Source organism: Acartia tonsa, chromosome 14, assembly GCF_053477335.1.
Source record: "Acartia tonsa isolate MP-2025a chromosome 14, ASM5347733v1, whole genome shotgun sequence".
Classification (NCBI taxonomy): Eukaryota; Metazoa; Arthropoda; class Copepoda; order Calanoida; family Acartiidae; genus Acartia; species Acartia tonsa.
The window spans coordinates 26,297,736-26,319,110 of record NC_137273.1 but is presented as its reverse complement, the minus strand read 5'-3'; the positions used below and the strand labels follow the sequence as shown (position 1 = coordinate 26,319,110).

At 31.2% G+C, this 21,375-nt stretch overlaps 1 protein-coding gene across 1 annotated transcript in view; it reads right to left on the bottom strand.

Annotated features, from left to right (window-relative positions):
• The window catches only part of LOC145305382 (uncharacterized), a 153,751-nt gene that overhangs the window by 45,622 nt on the left and 86,754 nt on the right, over positions 1 to 21,375 (bottom strand). Inside the window, exon 3 of the mRNA XM_080147000.1 lies at positions 13,451 to 13,693. Within this exon, the coding sequence (XP_080003126.1) occupies positions 13,451 to 13,662 (212 nt within the window). The 5' untranslated portion in view covers positions 13,663 to 13,693. The remainder of the gene's footprint in view (positions 1 to 13,450; positions 13,694 to 21,375) is intronic.

The following is a 21,375-nucleotide window of genomic DNA, read 5'->3' as shown; positions in this document are numbered from 1 at the left end:
CCAAGCTTCTGACTTGCTTTTAGATAATAGGGTATAAAAAGAATAGCTTTTTTGCTTTGTCTTATAAGACCAACTGGGTTTTAAAAAAAACTTAAATGTGATTCAATAAATACATTTGCAATGCCATTTCCGCGAATATGAAGCATTTTTAGCAAATTTTTGGCAAAAAAATTGTCCAAAAATGGCCTGAAGCGTGAGATGGGTGATGAAATATGGATTTTCAATTGCATTTGTATATTTGGATCAATTTTAGGCGCGTAGCACCTCTACAAATGTTCTTTTCTTTTCTTTAATATTTTTCTTGATACATACAGGGAACTTATGACATAAGAGCAGGGGGGGAGGAGACATGAGATTGTAAATTATACCAAAGTTTGGTAAACAGAATCTCTCATTTGTTGACTTAGAAATGTATTGGTTGGTTTAATCTAGCAATGTCCACAATTTTCAACAAATGAAATATATCCACATTTTTTATAATAGTTTTTGTTTATCATCAATCATTGTTTTTTTTATACTTTTAACTTCTTTTAAAGCTGTGTTTTTTCACAATATTTATGTTGTTTTGCATGTGAATGTTGTTGTTAAGTAAATATCCATTCCTTCCTATATTCTTATACGGACAGGTTTGGATATTCAGCTAGTTTAATCCATTTAAGTTATGTAATGCTTGTGTGTAAATATTCTTTTCATTATGTGTGTACAAAATTCTAGGTTGGATAGTGGTACTATACCCCTAAATAGTTTTGAACCTTCCCAGTACCTATAAGAAGCTACATTGTAAAGGAGAAGCATATAGGTTCAGCAGATAGCAAGATCCTTCTTTATATACCAACAGACAGACACACATATACACTGACATCCTGCTACAAGATATTATGTCTTATGCTAAAATGATAACAACACAAAAGAAGAGTTTTCAGGGGAGGAGAAATTTCATAACTCAAATGATTCAAATTCAAGAATACATATTTCTATCCTCGATATTTTTTAAAACAGTTATAAATTGTAGAACATAACTAATATTCTGATATTAAAGATTGCACAATTCAACACTCCAAATTATAATTCCTTATATCAGTTGGGGGGTCGATCAAGTTTTTACCCCATTAAAGCATAATTTAGTTAATACATTTCCCGTTAAGGGACCTTTTAAAGGTACAAGGGGGTGTATTTCCCAACTTATAAAAAAACGAATTTTCACGTTTATTCTTGTGCAGAATCCCCTTAAAACTAGCCAACATGTCATATCATTTATCTATTAAATAAAGTTTTTTAAGCATAAAATAATTTTTTCGACAGCCCAACTGTTAACCCCAAAAATGTATCATATCCAAGCATTTTTAAAACACTGAATTTGAAAAAAAATGTTTGACGTTTTGTTTTTAAATTAAGCTAAATATAACGCCTGTTAAGTTGTAAATATTAGTTTTATTATGGTTATTTTGATATTCCATGTATAAAAGTAACATGGTTTCTCTGTGTCTGTCTGGGTATAGCTAAGTATCTCTCTAACTGCTGAACCGTTATTGTTATCATGTACAGTGAGTGAAGCTTATAGTTCCATGGAACAATTTTAGGAGTTACTTTAAACTCCTTGGCTTGCCTTTTAATCTTACAGGTTTTGGCCCTTAAAGGAAGCTTATAAACGACAAAAAAGCCCTCTGTTAGTAAATTTAAGTTATTAGTATTAAAATCATGTTATCTTATTCATTGGATACTTTTATTGAATTATGATTGGTAGGTTCCAAACTAAAAGTGCCCTAACCATTCAACCAATAGTTTTATTCTAAAGAAGGGGTAATTTTGAATAATGATGACAAAAAAATGCATTTGTATGTCAACATGAGTTTATCAGATTTAAAATTCAACAGGGTTAAACCAAACATTAAATTGTGCCCCAAAATACACCATAATAATTTCTTTAAGTTTTGAAAGCAAAAAACAAACCAATTTCCAACTTATTTTATCGTTTTACTAGCTGTAATCAGAGATAAAAAGATATTTAAACATGAAAGAATTGTTTTAAAAAATAAAATATTTATGTAGGTCTATGGTTTGGTTTTGCTCTATATTAGGGGTAGAGAGATTTAAACAATCCCTTAAAAAAAAGCAGGGATCGGAAGCCTCACGTAAGCCGCGTGTAAGCCTCAGTGAAATCGTGATTTTATCACTATAAAATTCAGCTGGATGTATAAAACGGCTCTTTAGCAGACAATCCTTCTTTCTTAAATTTTTTTTTCTGCTCACAAGCAGGTTTAAACCTGAGGCTTATGCGCGGCTTACGTGAGGCTTCCGATCCCTGAAAAAAAGCCACTACTAATTTTTTCATATTATGTTTAATGCTAAGAACCCATATCCGTTTATATACAATATAATGAAGCCCTTGTCCGAATCAGTATATTTCTAAAACAGTTAGACTTGAAAGCGAAGCTTCGTATAACTATTGTATTTAACTATTGTTCAAATGAATTAGAATTCCAACATAAGCAATATCTATATTAAGCACTTTTATTGGTAGAAAAGTCAGAGTTGAAATATTTTTGAACGTTTTAAATATTCCTATTTTCCTGTTTTTTTTTCAAAACAAAAACTATCTAAGATGATATTTGAGACCCCCCAAAAAGAGATGAGCTTTTCACTGTTGGTCCGGCCATTGGTTTGCAGGGATCTTAAGGGTTAGACAATGAACGAAAAATTAGTTTTCCTAATGACGATAAAAATAATTACTCATTCTGCAGATTATGATTGTTACTTAAAAAAATGTTGACACTTTTAGTTTGGAACCAATTAATCAAAATTCTTTAAATCAAAATAGTTATTCATCGCATCGTATTATAGACAGTTTTCCGCGGATAGCAAAATTATAAATTTAGTTTAGTTTAAGTTTAAGACTTTTATTTATTATTCGTTGAAATCGGTTTCAAGATCATACTGGAAAAGTGCTTCACGTTTTTAATCCAACTAATGAGAGAACATGTTAATAAAACTTTGGGGACCTGTATGAATTAAATTTCCCAACCCACTTTGGAAATACCCCAAAAGAGCTCCTTTTATGTAAAATTTAAAAACTGAAGGTGTGTTACAAATTTTTGAATTTGTTTTGTTGTGAGTCTAACTCTAATACTAAATGTTGTACAATAGAGTTTGATCATTTAGACAGATCACTAAGACGATAAAGTCTAATAATAGCGAAGCTGTTTCGAAGGAAAATTATGATAATCATTAAAGAAAAAGAATAGAGGGGGCATAGGCTAAATGTAACTCTGTCCCTATTTTGTATTGGGTCTTTGAGATCAGCCAATAACGTCAGAAATATATAAACAAAAAAACATTAAGTAATTTGCTAGTAGACGAAAAAGGATTCCACCACTTGGGGCAGGTTGTTGTCTGGATTATACATATATACTTTTACAAACATTACGTGTGTAAAAACCAGTAAAATAGCTGAAAACCTGACTTTGTTAAATAATGGATCAAATTCTGTATTGGTCTATGTTACATTATTCCATTATAAAGGCTCATCTTATGATATACGATTCTCTAGTATTTTAATGCTCTAGTATGACAGTATTAGTTTAGCTTATATTGGCTGGCTACTGCATCGTCATAATAGTGCGACTTTTTGACTTTGGAAACGACACAGAAATTGCCATATTCAGATCAAGCAAAGGGTCATAAAGGGGGTCATATACCTCCCCACTTAACCTTCCTCCCCATTTCCTAAAAATTCCCTGTATATATCTTTTATAGACTACATTACAAAAATTATGCTCTTATTTAAAATTTTATATAAGCGAAGCATTTCTATATAAATGTGTCTTCTTTTCTCCCTGAAAATTGACTGACCGATAGATTCCTTAAGAAATGGCATAAACGTTATTAATGCTGGTTTGTGACTTACATTTTCTATGCTTTGAAATGCTGATACCTTTTTTGGCTGTTAGTTGTAAAATTTAGTTGGGTTATGAACACCGCGTTAAGACTTTCTTGTCATCTGTATATCTACAACCATTTGTGTTCTTGATATAATATACAAGATCTATAGTAACTATGTAACAAATTCTTGGGGTCTTAGGGGATAAGTCAATGTACGATAATTTGATTTAAATCACTAATGATGATAAACAAAATTACCCCTTTGGAGGTCATAATTTTTTATTGAAATATTTTGACACATCTAGTTTAGATCTAATAAATTAAATCTTTTAAAAGTACCCAAACTTTTTAAAACTTTGAGTATCAGTGTAATTACGAGCCAATGTCCCTACCTTGTAAAAATCTCAAATTTCAAGTTGGTAAATTAAATTTTGTAAAGTAATAAAATGCATGTTCGTATGTTTAAAAAGATCTTAGAAACTTCTTTAAATTAGTTTGAATCGTCAAAGAAACAACCTTTTGGTTTTGGTAAGGTTTTAGGCTATATTATAAAAAGCTGGATCATTCACTCGTACAAGCCATGAATCTACCCAAAATTTCATATCTTAAAACAAAAATACGCTTAAATTTTTTTTTAATTGAAGATTCTCAAGGCTTGGGGCGTAGCACCACAAGTCCTTCAAAATAGTATTTGATCTTTTGACATCTTATTCTTATACTCAGAAAATTGGGACTTATGTTTGAATATAAAAAATGATAAATATTCCAAAAACAAAATAGTTTAAACAAAATTTTCAAAAGTGGAAAAAAATCCTAAGAGAAAACGTCAAAAGCTTTACAGCACAGATACTTCCACTTCCACTGGATTAAACCGGTTTTAACCATATTAAATAATTTTTTTTTATAAAAATTGTCTACTAAAATAAAATAAAAAAATAGGATTAAATCTCATTTTTTCTCTACAATTTACAAAAAAAAAACATTCTTCAGATAATATTTCCCTATCCCTATAAAAGTATAAAAAAAGTGACAGGTAGAAAATAGGTTCGTTTTCAAATATTTCACAAAATGACAAAATGCTTTGATAGCTTTTTATTCAAAATTTTAATATTTCTTCAACTTTTCCAAAATGTCCAATTTTATATGAAGTTTTTAAAAAGTGGTAATAGCTGACATAAAGTCGAAAACCTTTATCTTAATTGCTTATTTGTCTCATATTTACATCGAAATCATAACTGTGGGGCATTTCTAATGTTAACCTTCTTATAGTAGATGGCCTAATTAAAAATAGGATTTTTTCTTCATTCATATAAAAAGTAATAGAATGTATATCTGTCTGATATTTGTATATTTGTCCAAAGTTCTAAAATTAACACCCCCAAAACTTTTTTTTACTCTTTCTTATCAAATGAAAATTTGAGAGTGAGATGAAAAAAAATCCCATCCCCTTTTTTTAAGTACCCTTAAAGGCATCTAGGGGCGTAGCCGTTAGTTTCTTATAAAACAATGAGCTTTTTAAGCTCTATAATTCTAACTGTTTCTCTTTCTTTATTTTTTTGTATAATTATTTCATATCCTCTAGTGTAAATATTTTTAATAATTTAAGAGCAACTCACTTTTTCAAACATTTCAAATATTATTATTAATAACAATGATATTTTATATTGACATATTTATCATTTTATGTTGACTGTATGGTAATGATCGGTCCAGCCGTTTATGAGATCTTAATTAACACATATATGAACCTTAGCATTTCTAAAAAAGAAGCCTAACAGAACCATGTAACTATATTTGTTAAAAAAATTGTATACTGCTCATTTGAGCACTTTAATAAAAGTACCCAAATTTTAAAGTTGGCAAAGTATTAAACTTTGAGTACAATAAGAATTGACAGCCCGATGTCCTGTCCCTCCCTGATTATAATCCTATAAACTGATGATCATTTGTTCCAATAATATTTGATAATTGCATATTTCATCTCGAAATTACATCCTTTGCTACTCGATACTTCGCACAAAGACAGATTCAAAAAAAACTTTAATATGTTGGAATTGTTAACAAAACTAGTTATAATTTTTATATCAATAGTAGTCGTGAAAATTTGTTTGTAAAACGATGCTGTAAACCGGGTCTTATCCAGCGGATATTAATCGGTTTACTGGAAACATGTACATAATGTTTGTGGTTTTACTGCGCTAAATTTCGACACGGTAATTCTTGTTGGTAGCGCAGCTACCATTTAATTAGTGTAAATGCATATGTCTGTAAGTCAATGTTGCCTTTAATTTAATTCTTACTCACTGGCTCAATTACAAACACACTACATACAAGCAAATATGATTGCAAAAAAATAACGTGTTCATATGTAATGATATTATCACAATATTTTCTCTAGTTTTACTGCATTACAGTTTACTGTTTTTTAATAAAAAAATAACTATATCTGCCTTTTGATGAAATTATTATTTTTATGATATATATTTGTACGTATCAAACTTTTGGGTTCTAAAGTATAAACTCCCATTTGTCGACTGTAATGTTAAAAGTTCAGACAATCAAAAAGAAATCAAGCAAATGGTTTGTTTACTCGTTTTGTTTTAAAGGGGATTATATCCCCCTCCCCTCTTCCCACCACTTTTTACTACATGGTGGACCCTGGAAATTAAGAAAGCTTAACTCCTCATGGCTAGGTTAACATTATTGGTGGCAAAGTTTAAACACTGCCACTTTGTCTGTACCAATCAAATAAGTCTTTATAAAAGTGCCCAACGCTTTAATGGATAAAAGAACGTAGTGTAAAATGCAATGTCTCCTCCTTCCCTGATAAAAAAACATGTATTTTTTTGGTTGGGGGATGGGGGGGGGGGGTATGGATGTCCCCTAGTAAAGATTAGGAATCTAACAGCAAATGTAGCTAAACTACACAACATATAATTGATGTACAATTTCAGACCATATTATAATAAGTGTGCATTCATTACCGCGTGTTGCACATTCGCAAAAAAGACATAATGGCAAAATATTAGAAAATATTTTACCAGTAGCTTTTATCTCGTAATTTTATAGTTTTTTTTTCATTCCAAATTTTCTTAAACTTTCTTTGGTCACACGAAATGTCTATATGTCATGATTAGGTTGGTTCATATTTACATGTTGGACACGGGATCCATCTATCTGTCTAATCGCTAGCCGGTCAACTCGTTGACCGGTCACGTACTAACATTGCTGTACAGGTTGACATATGGAGGTTATGGAGAAGGGGTTGCAGGCAAAGCTGATGTGAAGGCGAGCTCGTAGATGTTAAAGCGGTGGAACCACGAGCGGATAACTTTCTGATCCGCATTTATATGGCGGTCACCGGCCGGCGAAAGTGGTACCGACACCAACCACAGTCCAGCCCGAAGTAGGCTCAGCCGCACCTGGCCCGCCAAGAGAAATCACCTAGTTTATCAAATTCCGCAATTATGTTTACCAGTAACAATAAAAACATATAATTATTATCGTTATATTATGAAATATTAACATGTAATTTCAATATAATAATTAATTGTCTATGTGATTTACTCATAACAGGATTGAAGAGTTATTGAATAAAAGTTCTTATTATTATTATTATTATTACTTCTAATAGGGGCAATCATTAACATTTACCTAACCTAAAATAACTTATTACAAGCTACTGAAAAATATGACGATACCCGCTGCTTTGTTTTCTTTCCGTGATCCAAAAAGGAGCCGCTTAGGCCTTAGGGTAAAATAACGCAGAACAATCATTTTATCCTGTTGTAATGCTGCTATTACGATTATTTGGTAATAGGACACATATGCGGGATTGAAGGCACACCAATGTAGAAATAATCGATAAATTATTTCTTGGATGTTGCACCATATTTGTATGTACTCCTATAAAATGATACTTGCAGCTTGCTAAAATAATAATAAAACCTTACGCTCTCATTACCCCTTTCCCTTTTCTTCTACTGTATGAACGAACTGACCAATTAATGAGGATCGTATTAACAACCTAAACTGACGACCATTTTTCTTTGTCAATATATCCACATAATGTATATCCATTACGTAATATATGTTTAGCTGTTGAAATTAGAAGGGAAATGAAACAAAATATCGTATTATTATATTAAATTTAAATTTGAAAAAATATTTCAAATTTAAAATATACCACCTTAAACAAAACATACCATAAAAAAGCTGTGTTAGGTTTTTATAAGATACAACTTATTTTAGTTCAGTGATATAGAGGGAAAAGACAATACATTGATTTACATTCCCAATAAAGATATACAAAATTATCCCTTCTGTAGATTACAATTAGTGGTTGAAATGTGTGGGCACTCAAATTAATTGATCCAACTCAAAATTCAATAAAAGTTCCCAGCGTTATTAGGCCAACAAATAAGAAAATGTTAATATAAAACGTTGGGGACAAGTGTGTTAAAAACCCTAATGTCCCCAACCCTCCCTTATTTCGGATACAAAAAAACAAGGGCAAAAATATCCATAAGTAGCAAAGCAACACATGCTTATTTTATAAAGAAGGTATCTTAACTTTTTTGCTTTTTATTTAAGATCTTACTATTTTTGTTCATTATGGCTATTTTTTTTCTCTTTTTTTGTTCTGTTTTAATACCTTAAAACCGACTTAATTTTTTTTAAAAAACTTAAATTACTTAAAAAATAAGAGGTCTACAAAAAAAAAACGATTGCATATCTAAATTCTATGGACAATTTTACATCTACTACTTACTAAAAACACCAACTAGCTATCTTAAATAAAAAGCAAAAAAGTTAAGACGCCTTCTTTGAAGGATTTATATGATAACAAAGGGTTGATATTAAGAGTAATATAAATCCTATAAAACATTATTAATAGTGTTATTATCTCGTTTTATTTTATATGGTGTCTCTAATGTTTTCAAAAGAAATAATGTATTCATTATGCCATGAGAATTTGTAATTTTTGGTCTAATGTAACATCCATTCCTAATATTTTAAAATCTAGGAAAAACAAAATATTATGTAGTTCTACATTAACAAAAGTATTAAATCTTTATGTCCTGTCAATAATATGTCAACGATGGTCACTGTTATTTAATGTCGTATAGTCGACATAGTTAATGTTGAATAATATAATATCGATGATATGTAAGCCATGACCACTTTTGTTTAATGCCATATGGTCGATGTACAATGTACATTCATATAAAAAAGTAACAGGATGTATGTTTGTGTTTGTGTGTGTGTAGACCGAAGGGTATCGCTAACCGCTGAACGGATATGGTTCTTTTTACAGAAGCTTGGTTTTAGGCTATTTTACTTTAAAACTAAGTATTGGGATAGTTTTAAGCTATTTTTCTCTTAGCCAATTTTCATATACAAAGGCCCCTAAATGCGAGGGGCGCACCCACCAGTTCCGTATAAATTGTTAAAGTCTTAGTATGATAACTATACAAAGGCTACTGAATTTATAAATACTTCCCTTAACTGATCAATAGGCAGAATCTTAAATGCTTCTTCTTGCCCATTATATTTTAACCCCTTTGTGAGATAATTCCATAATATTATTTATTGTTATTTTTATCCTATTATATAAAGCAGTAAGGTTTTTTGTCTGTAGCGCAAGATATTGCTAACCACTGAACCTACTGGGGTTTCCATTTTAGGAAAACATAAATTATATAATGGTTTAAGGCTGTACTCTTTTTTTAAAATTAAATCGCTGGTGGTTTTATGCTATTTCTCTTTCTTTTCAACCCCCACTCTCCCTTCAACAACAGATATCAGAGCAAAAATATTGTAAAATGCAGGGTTTCGTCTGTGAAGGGTTACGCATGCTATTAAAGGGTATTTGGTATGAATATTACATGACTTTACGTTGCAAAATTACACACACGGAAAAATATAGAAAACCAATCACTCCCGCAATATAGCTTAAAGCTTTATAGTAACGAAGCTACGCTATAATAAGTATGTGTTCATTATAGCTTCATTACGTCGTTTTTATTCAGTTAACAACAATTAGATTGTCTACTATGCCAGATAGGCGGCTGAGTATTTTTGTATTGTTTTCCCAACAATGATGGTTATTTACATAGCCAAGACTGAAAACTGCAAAGAAAGCTCGCAGCATACGTAAATGCGCGAAAAAAGACAGATTTTACTGTTCTTTCCTTTAATGTTAATATCTTGTTATTATTATTATGGTCATATTTATTCTTTTATTTTTGTATTCTTAAATTATTTTTTGACAAAAAGTATACTACCTGATTATTAATCTATTGTTATCAAAAAGCTTAAAAAACAACCCATTATTCTCATCTTTAAAAGGGTGCTCAACAACACATTTTTCATCATAGCAGCAAAGCTTCTCTGCAGGTCTTGCATATTGGTTTTCTGAATGTCTGTAAAGACGTTTGTTTTAATACATAATATAATACTCAATACTCAATATAATCAACCTCACTATAATTTATTCAGTAAGAATATAAGAATTCTGTTTTTGGATGTTTTAAGTTTTAGGGGGATGGAAAATTTGGAGGGAAAGTATGTAAAAGGGGGTATTGTCCCCTCTGTCCACTCCCTTAAAAATATTATGGGGGGGGGGGGGGGAAGATATTCACCTTTCATTAACCAATAGAAATAGAAGAGTAGAAGAATATTCTGAACCCTTTTTTCGTCAAATCTAAGAGAGAACATTCCTAGCAGACAAAAGTATTGTTTACTTTCGACTCAAGCTGATGTGGATTCTTAAAAAATGATAGACTCGCTATTCGATAGTGAGGCAAAATTATTTTTGTAAAAAATCATCCAAAAGCACATTAAAAATCTACCAAAATTAAACAAAATCATATGTTAATAACCCTCTTAAGATTTTATTTCATTTTTGTAAATTTTTTTATTCGATTTTAGAGGATTTTTCACAAAAATAATTTTGCCTCACCAGCGAGTTGCCAGCCTAACTTTTTTTTTAAGAATCCAACTTTGTTTCAAGCTTTCAAATTGTAAACGAAATTTTTGGGCAATTAATTCTGATTCCGCAAAGCTTTCTACTAAGAAAATATACTGTTAACAGCTGACTTTTATGTATGTATGAAATGAAAAAAAACATGCCTTCGTAGGAAAATGTGTACATAATTTCAACCAATGAGATCCAATGTAAATTCCGATGCGATTCTCCTATTGGCTCAATCAGACATTCCCTCTCTTTCTTAGTACCTTTATTCATTAACCCATCCCTTATCATCAGAAATCTTTCAGTAGGTAGGTAGGTAATACTTTGATGTGCATTCATTTCCGCACAAGTATCACATAATCAAATCATCACAAATGCAAATTATTACAACGGGACAAACTTTATCTCCCCTTTACCTATGCAATTATCCCGTTGGGGCGTGAATCTCACAATTTACATAGATTGATCATATAGATCGGTTGTTATGGGATGCGATACTCTAACACCCACAGATATTAAGTTTAGAAACATCCAGTAGACAACCAAACCTTTGATTAGACGACCTTTGCCTGGAGATCCTAACTGTGCATCTTTTTGAGTTGCGCCTGATTATGAGCCAAGGCATTCCACCTAATATTACTATAGATGCCCTGCGCCTGACATAGCAGCTGTATTTGTCATTTTTTAATGGCTCTAGTATGACGTGGTGTGGACCAGACCCTTTTTTTTAGCAAATATGAAACGGTATGCAGATGTGATAATACACGGAAGCGATTGACAACCATAATTATTATTATTCAACTTATTTACACAAATTCCAATGGTTAATAATAATTACTTGATGAGTTACTAGCACAACTAGGTCCATAGGTAACGCAGCAATCCAATCATATTGAAGTACATCCAAAATGATGATAAACAAAATTACCTCTACTGTATATTTCATTTATTGGTTGAAAAGTGTGTACACTGTACATTGCATGTTTAATCCAACCAAGCAAACTTTCATAAAAGTCTCCAAAGTTTAAAGCCATCGCTTTAGAGAGTGTGATAATAAAACTTTGGGTACCATGTAACCCTCTTCTCTTATTAAATCACATAATATAATAAATCAATTAAAGAAGGTATTGTGAAATTTCTTAACCTTCTCGGACGGACTGATATTTTGGGACGTTGCGACGTACAGACAAACCCTAATTATAGGGTAGCTCCGCTACTAAAATGAGTTATTAGGTAGGTATAAACAAATTTTACTTTAGGGATAGTTTTTAAATAATATCTTTCTTTTTTACTTGTTATGAGAACAATCATGGGTCTAGACTAAACCTTCCCCAAGAGAACATTTTATTCTACCTTTAAAGCTACCACAGGAGGGATTTATCATCAATATGGATTATTTTAGGTCTAATTATTTACAAAATTTATTTTAAAAACTCACTAATATTTGCTACTTATATGAGGTAGGTATATTGATAATAATGAAAGGTTGTATGTTTTGCCAATGTATATAATCATAAAAAAATAGCGAAATAAACCTTATTTTTAAAAGATCTCAGAACTAAACCGATTGATTGATGTGTTTTAGGTTAGTTTTAATTAAACCATGGTCTGGTTTTCGGCAATTTTCGTATTAAATTGAATTCTACGAGTGGTTTCAAGCTATTTACATGTCTCCTCCCCCTCCCCCCCTTGAAGACAAAGTCTTTTAAAGACATGTCAGTTTAGCTTTTAAAAAAATCTGTTAATTTTTAAGGACATATTATTTGAAGGAATAACAAAATGACCCAAGAAAAAGTGATAGTGTTATGGAAAATAAATTAGTCGTTACCCCAAGTCGAGAATTTAACCCCCCCCCCCCCTATTACTATGGGGTATTAGTTTATAAACATGGGAAAACGTTTGAATTTATCTCCCATTTACCTATCCTTGTACCGCTGCAAAATTCCTGGTTAATTAATGTTATTCGTCTTTATCAAAGCTGACGGAGAGCATGATGATAGACAATCATTTAAGTATATACAGTCAAGTAAACGTAAACGTGTCTTAGGGGATAAGACAATGGACGAACAATTTATGTAAACCCCCAATTATGAAAAATAAAATGACCCCTTCTGTAGATTTAGATCATTAGTAGAAAAATTTGGACATTGTTGGTTTGAACGAACCCTTCAAGAGGGGGGTATAGAAAAACATTTTCAAATATTTGCAATAATTGGGTGTCTATACCAACTGAGTTATAAGAAACTTGAACGAAAGAAGAAAAAGGTATCGTAATGATAATAATAATACCTATCTATGTAAGCAATTTAACCATTACTTCTATAAAGCTATATCTTCAAATAAACTCCTTTCTTAGTATGACCTATTCGTATTTGAATTGAATTAAACTATCATAAAAGTGTAGACACAAGACAATTTTGTGTTTTATATCGATATGGCTATTTTTTCGACATTGATTTCAGAGTCTGTCTTAATTCATTGCAATGTTAAGTAGCACAGATACTTTGCAAGTAAGTAATGTCCGTATGTCTGACCCACCGTCCGTTTGACCGTCCATATGACCATCACTCTTGCGAGTAAGAAAATTAAACTTACCACGTCTCACTTAAGATCCGCCTGAACGGCCTGACACCTCCCCCACTCTTCGCATCTCCCTCTCCCTTCCCCCCACAGTCACTGCAGGAGCGGGCCAGGCTGACCGCTGATGGGGGAGGTGGGGGCGGAGCAACACTCCACACTATGCACGGGGGGCTACAGGTGGATGGGGAGGGTAACAAGCCCTCCACACCCGTCCCCGACTCCTCCATGTTCCCTTTGTGGGTTAGATCATTAAAATACCTGAAAAAAATTATAAATTTAATTTTTCTTTATTTTGACATCTTTCCCTGTACTAGCAATAAAAATATATTCTTATTAAACTAATTCATAAAAATAAACCCTTTAAAAATATTTTACACCATAAAAAGCCAAAATCATTTGGTCTTTTATGGTGCTGGGCATTAATAGATTTCAACAAAAGAAAATTTTGAGTTGACTACTTTAATCAGAAGCTTGTAACCGCGCGTCAGCCGCGCATAACCGCATGTTTATCCCATTTTCATGCTTAGTAATTTTCTTAACAGACAGATATTCATTCTCAAGACAGGTTTGGAGATAGAGTTGCTAATACTTGAAACCCCGAGCACGTTAGTTCGCGGGGATGGAAGGCCAAATCACACTCAAAGACCTTCACTGAACTCAATCGCTTTAGGGGTTAGTTGAATTTTAAGAGACAAACACAAAAAACCTTACTACTTTACATAAAAGAATTAAAAGTGTTTTCTGCGGCTAATGATTCTTGAAATTGATGCTTTTAAATGATAAAGCATAATTTGATTTTATTTGTATTTGATATTATCTAAAAGCCAAAGTTTTTTCATTCAAAGAAAAAGAAACATTTTGCCTCTAAATAAAAAAAAGCTTTATAAGCGAAGGTACACAAATATTTGATATATAACTGTATTTTTTTAAAAAGCCCTATCTTTAACCCTTATTGTCTGGCATTCTGTTTTGCTGTTTTCTTAAATTTCTGCTTGGCTTCTTATGGATATTGTCATCCTTGTTTTTTGTTCAAAGTTTTAAAATGTGACTAGGTGTCTATAATTACTAAAAAACATATAATTAGTTGAACAAAAACTAACTGATTTTTAAATTGGTTACTGTACTCCCGGAATTTTGCTTAAAACCCATTGGATGTTTCTTTAATGTAGAATTCAATTACTACTAAAAAAATGAGCTCTCCCTTAAAGGGCAGCTTTACTTTATGGGATGGTTTTATGCTATTTTATTTCTATATTTAAGTTTTAGAATGGTTAAAAATTTTAGGATATTTTTTGCTTTTCCCCACTTTTTCATACAAATCCCCTAGATGTTAGGGTCCCAGCCGCTAGGATTATATTTAATAGCTACGCGTTTTTTATTTGGCCTAAACACTATAGTGATCCTTAAAGTCAAACAAACATATTACTACAATTTGATGTAATTGTCATATAGGAAATTTATTTTTTAGCAGTTTTGTAAGGATATATTTAAAAAAAAGGTTTAGGCCTGCTTCTTGTTTTATTCATTGAAAAGCTCAGGGGTTAATACAGGGCTCGGCAGCAAGTCAAAAGTCTGGAATTGTTTAAGGTTATTTAATTTTTAGATTTAGATCTTTTGGTGAAATTTTGATATTTTATTACGATACTAAAATTTCAGCCGCTAGTATTAAAAATATACATCAAGCTATGTTTTAAATTATCAATAGAAAATGTATATTTAAATAAAAATTTAAGGTTTTAAGCCACCGAATACGCGAACTTGTTCATAAATCCCATTTTAATTTACAGTCCAATGTCATCTCCCTCCATAAATTCAAGTCTTTGTTAAAAAAAGATGCTGTTTAAATAAAGAAATTGCGAGCTTTTAATATTATTGGGTAAAATTTAGTTTTTCTTGATTGACAATATATTTAGAAAAATTGATTTTATCTCATGACCATATAAGTAAATATTTAGGCCTTTTTAAAATTCAAAAGTACGTTATTTTTCAAAATGTATTTTTTTTGTATTTGTTTGCTTACTAGACAGATTCGATTATGAAAAAGTCTAAAAAATTAGGAAGGGAGGGGATATTGGGCGGCTGAAAATTACATTAATCCCCAAAGTTTTGTTTTCTTTAGCAACTTTGAGGACTATGATAAAAATTTATTGGTTGGTTGAGTGTCCAAACGTTTTAACCACTAATTGTAATCTACAGAAGTTGTATTTTTTATATCATCATTGGGAATATATATATCTTAGATTCCTGCTAAAACTCGGCCTTTTTCTAAAATGATTTTAGCTACTGTTTTTTTTTCAATTTTGGAAATAAATTTAATTCTTCTATAGTCCTATCCCTACATGCGTAAAAAGAATTTCATCCATTCTATGCAAAATTCTTTTGTATTCTTTTCATCCCAAGAAAAAATCGCCGAAAATTTTCAAGGTTTTAAATTACCACATGTTCTTCTAGTGTTTCATATGCTACATAATATCTCGGGAATGGGTGTAGATATTGGAATAAGTATGTCTGCATGTTAAGTAATATCTCGTGAACTGCTAGGCCGAACGTTACACAATATAGGAAGTATGGTCCTGAAAAAAATATATTACAACCCCCCAAAAAAAGTCTTTAATTTATAAAAGACAAGTTTACAGCATTTAATATTTCTTATGTAAACTTACATTGGTCATTTCATATAAGCGAACAGTATGTCTGATTTCCACCTAAACAATTACATTCATAGTACATAAATAGAAGTACAGACACCGCAGTAGGTCTTTTAGAGAAGCTACGCTTCTGATTACCAATAGGTTAGATTTTATTAGGACATAATCAATGATAAACCACCTAATTTGACACTGTGAAATAAATTTTAATATTTGGATCAAGTCGCGGATACGATTTTTTTGGCTTAGCGGCTAATAGTTTAAACATAGTTATTAAAGTCTTAAAAAGGCATAAAGCAATAATGTCTTTTATTATATTTTACGCAAGTACGCGTTCTATTTTTGGTTTAACATAGTTGCAAAAAATAAGTATGCCAATTTTAAAACAAGCATAGTTGCAACTAATTACTTTTTTTGGTCAAAGGTACACCATCAAAATTGTCTTTGTATTTTCGTTCTGATACCTAATATTTTAATATTGTAAGCTTTGACACACCGGGGCAGACTAATAAATCAAACAGTGATGACTGATACTAAGTGGTCCAAGTTTGTACATTAGTTTAAAAAGCATAGAGACAAAACACCATAAAAATACTGCTTCTATGAGTTGAATTTATATGTAATTTCAAAAATATCGTTAAGAAAAATAAAACATGAGAAATTTTGGAAAAATTTCGAGTAAATGTACATGTACTGTACAAAATCAGGCAATAAATTTATATAAATTTCCAATGATGATAAACAAATTAAACACCTTTTGTAGATTAAATCTATCGGTTTAAAATTTTGTAAGCGACCCATCGACATTTAAAAATAAAATTAAGTTTTTTAATCTAACAAATGAGTGAACGTGTTCATAAAACTTAATATATTTCGCTACTAATAGACGTAATCATTCTTGGTGAATTGGTATTGAATAGGTGAATAATTGAGGGACCAAATTATTGATCAATAAAGCTAAATATCTGATTTAAGCATTCAAATTTGACTTCTATTAAATATATGAATGGAATAGGCATTGTACTGTAAAATGTTCTAATACCCAAAGTTTTAAAACATTTATTCATTTTATTGGCTTAAAAACTTTGGGTACTTTTATCAAATTTTGATTAGGGTGTAAGAAATTGCTGTGCTCAAACTTTTTAACTAAGAATTTTAATCTACAAAAGTACCTTTGTTAATCAGTTAACCATAATTGGGAATGAACTTCAATTTATCTTTTTCATTGTCTTATCACTTAAGATCCCTGATTTATCAAAGACAGACTCAAAGATGTAATAATATGCTATTCTAATGATTGGATATATACGTGGAAATTAACGCACACGCCAGCCAAATATTGCTCAAAATAGACACCAATACAGGGAGGTGGGGAGGGGACATTGGGCTGTTTATTACACTAGTACCCAAAGTTTTATGATAACCTTTTCTTATTCGCTAGCTTAACAACTTTGGGGACTTTTATTGAGTTTTGTTTAGTTGGTTCATTAAGTTCAGTGTCGAAACGTTGCAACCACTAATTGTTATCTACAGAAGGGGTAATTTTGTGAATCATCACTAGGGGTGTGTATCAATTTATCTGCCATTGTCTTATCCCTTTAGATCCCTGTATCTCTAGACGAACACAGTTACACAGACACCTTTTTTTTGGGTTGCTGCAGCTTTTTCAAATTTGAAATTCAAATATTTTGAGAATAAAATTAGAGAGATGAAAACATATTATGGTATTACTCAGAATTTAAATACAACAATAGTTATGCTTATGCCCATAAGTAGCGCAGCAATAATAAGCTTTCTACATATTTTATGACTAAATTGCAATGTCATGAGAAAAATATTTAGGATTCAATACATTTTTTACTAGATTCTTATCTTATTGGGTACTATCCCTGCGGGGCTATTCTAACCTTTGCTTTACCCTAACCTAAAATAAGTATCTAACATGCATTTGTCTTTTACGACGTTTGTAGTCCAAATACCTTTTAAATTCTGGTATCAATGAATTTACAAGCAGGATTTGTTTATTGTGATTTGAAGTCATAAACAAATCACACAATAAACAACTACAGTTATTCTAAGACAGACGAACAGATATATCTTAATTTTATGGTAGCTGAGCGACCCAAAATAGCTTTGTCTGCAGTTCTTAAAACAAAATCAAAAAATGACATAGTAGCGAAAAAATGTTGGTATTTCACTGTTTTATGTCAGCTGTTATCAGGCATCAAATAAAAGTAGTCATGGCTGACATAATATTGTTGTATTGGCATTATTTACGTCGACAAAGTCCTCTTGGTTGAAATATTATATTTTGAATCTATATAGATAAACCGATACTGACTTATGTCATACTGTTAACAGCATAGAAAAAGAGAAAATTCTAAAAACTAATTATTTTGTTTTAGAAATACAAATTTGAGATAAATATTAACAAATATGGAAAAGATTTGCTGTCAAAAAAAGGTATGAATTCAAAATTTGACACAAGTCAATATTTTGTGTGTCTGTCTGTATGTCTGTCGGCCGAAAAACTACACCTACAGTGTTCCAGGCAAGGGCGTACTTGAGGGGGATGTGTGAGGGTGGTAGCATCCCCCCCCCCCCCTCAAAAAATATAAATATAAATTTACCCTCTTATGCCTTAGCCCCACGTAATTCCAAAGGAAGAAACTGATTTGATAGCAGAATTGTTTTTGTTCAAGTTTTCTATCCTTGTATATGGCAATTTGTAGCAGACATAGACTACAGTCTATTTCAAGATGACCCTGTTAAGCTTCAACTCTTTTTGTTGACAAACAATGTCAATAAATGAAAGTGGTCATAATTTACATATTATCGACAAGCCCCACTAACATTTAGTGGACGGAGTCTAAAAATGTATGTGAAGCTTTCCTTTGATGAAGAACTCGAATTGTTATGTGGTCAGCAAGATCTTAATAAACAAACCTAAAAACAAATTCCCACTCTACTTAAAGCAAAAAGCCATCTACAAAAGACATTGTACATGTATATTAGACTTTAGTGTCAGTAGCTACACTCCCAAAAATATTCTTTTAAAATTGAAATGGCAACCGTTTACAAATTTGTTATTGAATATTTATGAAAGCGTTAAAATATCTTTTTTACCCTTAGGGAATTTTGGCCAAATATGTATATATTTTCTGTAAAACAATTAGTAAGCAAAAAGTTTTGGGAAAAAGCATACTGCAATTTATATTAAAAAATAATAGTTATATATTGCATCATATTATTGACAGCTTTCCATGAAAAAAAAATAAAAAGATCTAAAAATAATTCTAGTTGTGTCTACGAGTATTAATTTTATTTTTTCTTTATTTTTTTTCTTCATATTTTCTCAGAATAGGTTTCGAAGCCTTACTGGAAAATAGTTTATTATTGTCATCCCATAATTGTAGAAAAGTACAATGTAGGTAATCCCCCCCCCCCTGAAATATTTTTTCTCTCTTCAATTGGTCTTTGGGGTTTGGGGGAGAATCCTTATCCCCCCTCCTTGCGCTTACGGCAACCTTTGTTTGATTATTTCAAAATTAATTATAATTCCATCAATCAGTGTTTTTACATTTACCCCCAAATTGAAAAATGATGTACACCCCCAATTAAAGTAAACATATTAACAATCTCTGTAGATTAATATTGTTGCTTGAAAAGGTTTGTACCAATCAATCATGATTTAATTAAAGAAGAATTTTAAGTCAACAGATAAACCTTTGGGTACCGGTATCCATCAAATATCTCCTCCTTGAAACGAATGCTTTCTTTAAGGCTACTTTGCTATTGAAAAAGGATTTATTAATTTTACTGGTTTTTGGAAACTCCAATCAATAATAGTAAACGTCCAAAAATATTCTTTATTATTAAGATGGACGCTTAGTGGTGTGAAAAAAGTGTTTCCGCAAAAAAACTAATTTTTGCACTAATGACGATAAACAAAATTACCTATTCTATAGATTAAAATTATAGTTGTAAAACTTGATACTTTTAGTTTAAAGTAAAGCATCAAAATTTAATAAAAGTAGCCTACGTTTTTAAGTCATCGTTAAGAGGAAGTTTTTATATTAGTTTTCAATGCCCCCCCCCTTTCTTGGATAAACGAAAGATGCCTTTCTATATACATAGAATTTTGAGCAATGCCCATTTTTATGTGTCTTCATATGATTGATAATAAAACAGGAAAATTTGATTTTTTTCTTGCCAGAATAAACATTTTTAAAAAATTTTATAGGAACATTTATTTTGTATATAAAAAGAGCCCCCGAGGGTAGCCACCGTTTTATCATAATCATTGAATTATTCAATTTTTTTAAAATCAGGAATATTGAGATGTTTTATTAGAGATTTTATAAGATTTATTTGACATTCAACTGTTAATAGCTGCTTTATTATATAAATGAAAGGATACTGGACTTTGTACCAAAATGTGTTCACTTTTTTAACAAATAATATGGTCAAATTGTTCGTACACTGTATTCCTATTGGTCTTATTAATGAAGTGTTTATCTAGATGTGTTATATTTATTAGAAAGCATATAGAAGAATGGCTGAAATTTTAATTTTCCCCTTTACTTTGTCCATATGTTTAAAGGGTTAAATAATAATCAAAAGCCATTGTACCCTCCCTCCTTGATAAATTTTTTTTACAAATTGGATAATTCTTTAGAGGTGTGGTTGCAGATATTTTAATATTGGATAGAGAACATGTGGACTTTGTAAGAGATTCTCGCATACCCTGATTAAATATTTCTACTGGCTGGATAATTCAACGATACCACACCCTCTAACCCCTCCCCGGACCATTGAGGAACGTAGTTTGAGAGAACCTCGTAAAAGTGTCGAACTATGACGTCAGAAAAAAATAACAATTAACCAATGAGAAGCCAGTATTCACTGTAATTGACCAATGGTAAAATATATAGCGGTCTCTCATTGGTTAATTGTTGATTTTTTTCTGACGTAATAGTTCGACACTTTTACTGGGTTCAGTTTGAGAAATATCTGAAGACAATATTAGCAACCAAATGACCTAAATATCTTTTTCACAATATCCAGAAATAAATTTATCCATTATCATTTTAATAAATTTCAATTATGTGACATTTGTAAAGATTTTTTTTGAATACCGTATAAATTAACCAATGGCGTGCACATCAATTGACCAGGCAGGTGTAAAACCTTTAGGGGGAGAAAAAATGGGATGGCAGATATTATCAATTTCTAACCTAGTGTGGTGTTGACAACCCCCCCCACCCTCCCTACTGCATGCCACTGGCCTAA